This window comes from Lycium barbarum, chromosome 10 (genome assembly GCF_019175385.1).
Source record: "Lycium barbarum isolate Lr01 chromosome 10, ASM1917538v2, whole genome shotgun sequence".
NCBI lineage: Eukaryota > Viridiplantae > Streptophyta > Magnoliopsida > Solanales > Solanaceae > Lycium > Lycium barbarum.
Genome location: NC_083346.1, coordinates 105433798 through 105438798, shown reverse-complemented (window position 1 = coordinate 105438798; position 5001 = coordinate 105433798). Strand labels below are relative to the sequence as shown.

Genomic DNA, 5001 nt, shown 5'->3' with positions numbered 1-5001 from the left:
TAATATTACTCGTTATATGTCAAGTTTGTTAATGACTCATTCTTTCTAATATTAGGAAGTATATTAAAAAAGTAGAATAATAACGTAGTTACGTTAAATGAAGAAAAAAAATGAAACAAAAAAAAAATACGAGCAACTACATGGAATCACAATAAGTAAAGGTAGGAAAATGAGAAGAAAGAAAATGAAAGATAAATAATATTAAAAAAAAAAAAAAAAAAAAAAAAAAGTAAACACTCAATTCTCAACCACCACCACCCCCCCCCCCCCCCCCCCCAATAATCGGAGAGTGTAATTACCCCCTCCTAATTACCTGGGTGGCTTTCCGAACAGGCCCTTAACAATAATCCAATTCACCAAATGTAGGGTTATGTAATATCTAGATTAATTCAAAATCATGCATACATAAATTCAGCCAAGATTTGATAAGCCTAGATCAAAATCAAACTTAAATTGTCCATTCCTAAACCATATAGGTAGTAATAGGCATGTCTCTGTCTGACCTTGAGGGAGAATATAAGAAAGGCTTGGGAGGCATTTGCAGAGATCCCAGGTTGCCTTGTAACATATCTACAACCATACTCATTGATGGCCTGCTAGCCGGAGCGGTTTGGATGCACCATAGGCTCACCAGTATCATCTTTTCTGCAAGTTCTTTATCCTCTTCCTTCACAATGCCAGTTAATCCAAGCTCTAAGTCCTGTTCAATTTGTGTGTAAATCCAATATGGAAAGTATATTTCACTGGTATGGTCAACAGCAACATCAATATTTTTCCTTCCTCCAACCATTTCGAGGACCATCATACCGTAGCTGTACACATCTGACTTGTGAGAAACTCCTCCAATGTTTTTACACACAATTTCTGGCGCAATGTACCCAATAGTCCCTCTTGCGCCCAATAAAGATACAATGCTTTCCTTCTTGTTACATAGTTTTGCAAGGCCAAAATCAGATATTTTTGGACAAAAGTCTTCATCGAGAAGAATGTTGTGAGGCTTTATATCGAAATGCAGGATTCGAGTATTGCAACCGCGATGCAAATATTCCAATCCTCTAGCAATACCAAGTGAAATATCATACAATGTTTGCCATCCTAGTTGACGATTTGCCCCGAATTTCGCATCGTAAATGAACTTCTCAAGGGATCCATTGGGCATGAAATCATAGAGGAGAGCTCTGTTTCGACCCTCAAAACAAAATCCGACAAGTGATACAATATTAACGTGAGAAGTCCTGCTGATACTTGCCACCTCATTGATAAACTCTTCTCCCCGGCCCTTCGATTCCTTCAAGACCTTGACAGCCACAAGACTCCCATCATGCAATTTCCCCTTGTACACACAACCATAGCCTCCTTGACCAAGTTTATTCTTTAAACACTGAGTCATCTTTTTGACTTCACAAAAACTGTACTTCCTTGGAAGGAGTGATCCATGGTTCTTCAAGAAGGCTTTTACATTTCGGTAATCTTCTCTTTTTGTCAGCTTCCAGTAAATCATGGAAAGGGAGTATTTTGTTCTTAAGTACAGGAGTAGGACAACTAGCACTGCAATTACCCCAACAGAAGTAGCTGCAACTGTCATGACACAAATTGAAATATTGTTGTCAATTTTTGAAGTTGCACCATCTTTGGTAAATTAAAAAGGCACTTGACGTATAAATGATGTTTTTAGAGGATACTGTATTGATCCACTTAATAACCTTTCAATGAAGGATGTACTCTTTGTCTGTATGGGTAAGTGTTTTAATGCAGAGGTAACACATTATGCCCCAGGAAAAAAAAAAACTAATCATATTTTGCTAATAATAAAACTGTCATTTCCTTACTTGAAATGTCAGATAACTGTTTGTGCTAACCGGAAGGATCAAGCCATTATTTGCAGGTAAAAATGAAGAAAACATGGAGTAAATAAATCAGATTCTTATAACAAATGGCTATGCCAAAAGTGGAAGGAATTTGATGAATTCTCTCAGTAGTTAGGCATAGTAAAATTAAGGAGCATATATGCTTGAAGAAGATAAATGGAAGTACAATGAGAACATCTAGTGATATGAAATGTAAGTATGAGCTATAAACAGTTACCTGCAACTAGAATTCGTTTTGACTTTCTTACTGCAGCAAACGAAAATCACTAAAGGTTAGATAGATGTTGCGCGAGAAAGCGAGGAAAATAAAGTAATTGTGAAATTAGTGCTATCTTAAGCTGCAATATTAAATTCACAACAAGAAGAAAAGAGGACCACTGAAACATACTTCAAGACAGACAAATCTGTTAGATTTTAAACTTGGTGAAGGAGTAGTAAAAATTGATGAATATACAGATGACTTCTCTAAACTACTTTAGTATTCTTAGAGAAAACTGAAAGATCATTGGATGAGCGAAAATGATACTTGTATAACGAAAAAGGAGCTATTGTCATATCTCTAGCAGACACATTTTGAAAGGAGTTACATTTACACTGACAGTGTAAAGAACCTATTGTAATAGGTTGCGTGTCTTATTTTCCAGATTACTTGTTTCACTTATTATGAAGTACCTCTAGTTGTCGTTTAGGTGGAAAAATTATTTGTCAGTGTATGTATAGAAAAGTAAAATCTCACGAATGCAGTGCATTTTTAGAATTCCAAAAATGAGAAGCAATTATTCATCAAAGATAAAGCGGAAGGGCAGCAGATCACAATTGAAATATCTGATAAATCAGCAATAGTCATGCACTTGTCACTGGAGTTGGTATCAACTTCTCCGCACCGAAATTTATTTTAGAAACGTATGGCAAATATGGCAGTATATGACATCATAACTATATGAGGGAATACATAGAAACCCTCAACTTGACACGTTTTTTCAAAAAGATATCTAAACTTTGCGGGGTCCTATTACCCCTAAATAACTCCAAACTTATATTAATATGTCCTTTTTAACTCAGTCTCAGTTTAAAGCAAGAAAGTAGCTTCACGCACCAATTACTGACTGTCACATGTCAAAGTGCCAAAAAAATATAGAAGAAAATGACCATTTTTCATTAATTATTAAAAAAAAAAAAAAAAGGTCCCCCTCTCTCCCGCCACCTCCTTCTCCCTTTTCCCTAACCTTCTCCCAAATAAAACATGGCTTCTTTAATTCCTCTCCACATACAAATTTTATACCAACACACACTTATATATGACGCACACACAGAACGGGAGGACAATTTTTATTTTCCATTCTTTTGCTCCTTTAAAAAAAAAGAAAAATCTGCACTGCATCGCCGGAGTTGTGCTCATCGGAAAATTTCTCAGGCCCGCTCTCTTCAAACTCTTCTACACTTTCAACCATAGTCATTGTCTTCAGCACACCCATTTCATTCCCAACTAATTTACTCCATCAAAGTTGACTATTAAAGAGAGAAAAAACATTTAAAAACCTTCACCAATGAAGGCATAAAGACTCAATGACGGATAACAGAGAAGAAGACAAAGTTAAAACCAAAAAGAAAAAAAAAAAGAAAAAAAGGAAAACAAAACTATCACACGAAGGAAAGAAGAAACGAAGACTAAAGGAAAAAAATGGATACAGAACATTAAGAAAGAGGAAGACGAAGGAAAAAAGGAAAAAAAGTTTTTAAAAAGTTAAAAAATCAATTTAATAAAAAAAGTCGTGCAAAAAGATCTTTTAATTTGATTTGCTGAGCACTCACTCTCTTAAAGAGAGTGTGTATAACATGCTATTGAATTATATTAATTATGCAATAATAAAATATGATATAAATTATATTTCTTTAATTAAAATATTACTAATTTTATATTTTGAGTTTGACTCATATAACTAGTGCATATTAGAACGATGACAAGAACATCTAAACTATTTCGCAGGCGGGAAATGTACAGATATTTTACCTCTGGAATTGGCGGAACAATGAAAGTTGTTGTTACTATCAGTAAGACACCGGCCTCCTTGAGAGTAACATTTATTACAATCATCAGACAGGCTCCACCGAAGTTTAAAATTCGCTGTTAAGAAATCAAACAAGCCACTTTTTTGAGTGTTTGACAGCGAACTCCTTTGAATTGGCAATAATATCTGTGAACAGTTATCAGAAGCATCTCCCTGTGGTGCATCGGAGTGGCCTTCCTTCTTTCTTCTACTCGGATACTTGTAGTATATACTGAACCCTCTACATTTAGTATATTTCTCATAGCCCCTAAAAAAATGATCATTTGTGCTGCTGTTGCTGCATTTGAACAAGGTAAGATTGCGGTTGGTTCTAAATGAGATAGAAGGAGAACTCGGAAATGCTAAACTTCTATCGAAAGAATGACAACTTTTTTTCGCCAATAAGTCATTAAGCCTAAGGTCTAAAACTCGAAAACTATTATCATACGCCCGTTGATTCAGACCAGTGTAAACATCTTCTCCTAAATGTATTTTTGGATTTGGTGTAACATCACAATCTATCGTATACAAACCACAAGCAGGTTGTGAGGAAATTGAAAAAGGAAAGCTCAATTTTCCAAGATTCCCACATTGGAACTCCTTGGGGCAACTATCTTGGGTTTGATTCAGAGCTTGAGCTGAATGAAATATCAAAAACTGATAGAAAATCAAGAAAACTGAAAAATAATCTAAAGCCACCATTTTCAACGGTCGTATTAAAAAATACTAGTACTAATATTTTTTTATCACTTCAAAGGAAAAACTCTATTTAAGTATACTTTTCTTCGTGTCGTTTCCACATATGTGTATCCTTCAACACGTTATTTGACTTAGATTTTCAACTCTGAGCAGTTGAGCAAAGACATCAAAGTCTTGAGACTTGCAAAATGGAGGTCTGAACCGACGTTGTGTCCAATTGACTAGCCATAGAAGACGTCTCAAAAGTCAAAACTAAATTATTTTCTTCAATTTCACCAACTTTAAACAGGTCCATAGAAAAGACCTTTGAGATAGAGACTATTTGGTTAACTTAAAAATAACTACAAGTCCTGCGAATAGGGATGTTCATGGTTTGGTTTAGATCG

At 35.2% G+C, this 5001-nt stretch overlaps 1 protein-coding gene across 2 annotated transcripts; it reads right to left on the bottom strand.

The window, feature by feature from the left end:
• Positions 1–306: 306 nt before the first annotated feature.
• On the bottom strand, positions 307–4672 carry LOC132615442 (LEAF RUST 10 DISEASE-RESISTANCE LOCUS RECEPTOR-LIKE PROTEIN KINASE-like 2.1). Of its 2 annotated transcripts, XM_060330050.1 has the most exons (3): positions 3880–4671; positions 2086–2115; positions 307–1578 (listed from the first exon to the last, which is right to left on the bottom strand). In XM_060330050.1, the coding sequence occupies exons 1-3, from the start codon at positions 4616–4618 to the stop codon at positions 464–466; spliced, it is 1884 nt and encodes a 627-aa protein (XP_060186033.1). In that variant the 5' UTR covers positions 4619–4671; the 3' UTR covers positions 307–463. The 2 variants fall into 2 exon arrangements, with proteins under 2 accessions (XP_060186033.1, XP_060186034.1); XM_060330051.1 differs by lacking the exon at positions 2086–2115 and having other exon boundaries at positions 3880–4672.
• Positions 4673–5001: the final 329 nt, after the last annotated feature.

Excerpts from the sequence above, each read along its gene's own strand:
- LOC132615442 (XM_060330050.1), bottom strand. The coding sequence starts at position 4,618 with ATGGTGGCTTTAGATTATTTTTCAGTTTTCTTGATTTTCTATCAGTTT. Across the intron at positions 2,116-3,879 it reads TTGTTCCGCCAATTCCAGAG|TAAGAAAGTCAAAACGAATT; the intron begins GTAAAATATCTG and ends CGTTTGCTGCAG. Across the intron at positions 1,579-2,085 it reads AAAACGAATTCTAGTTGCAG|TTGCAGCTACTTCTGTTGGG; the intron begins GTAACTGTTTAT and ends GTGTCATGACAG.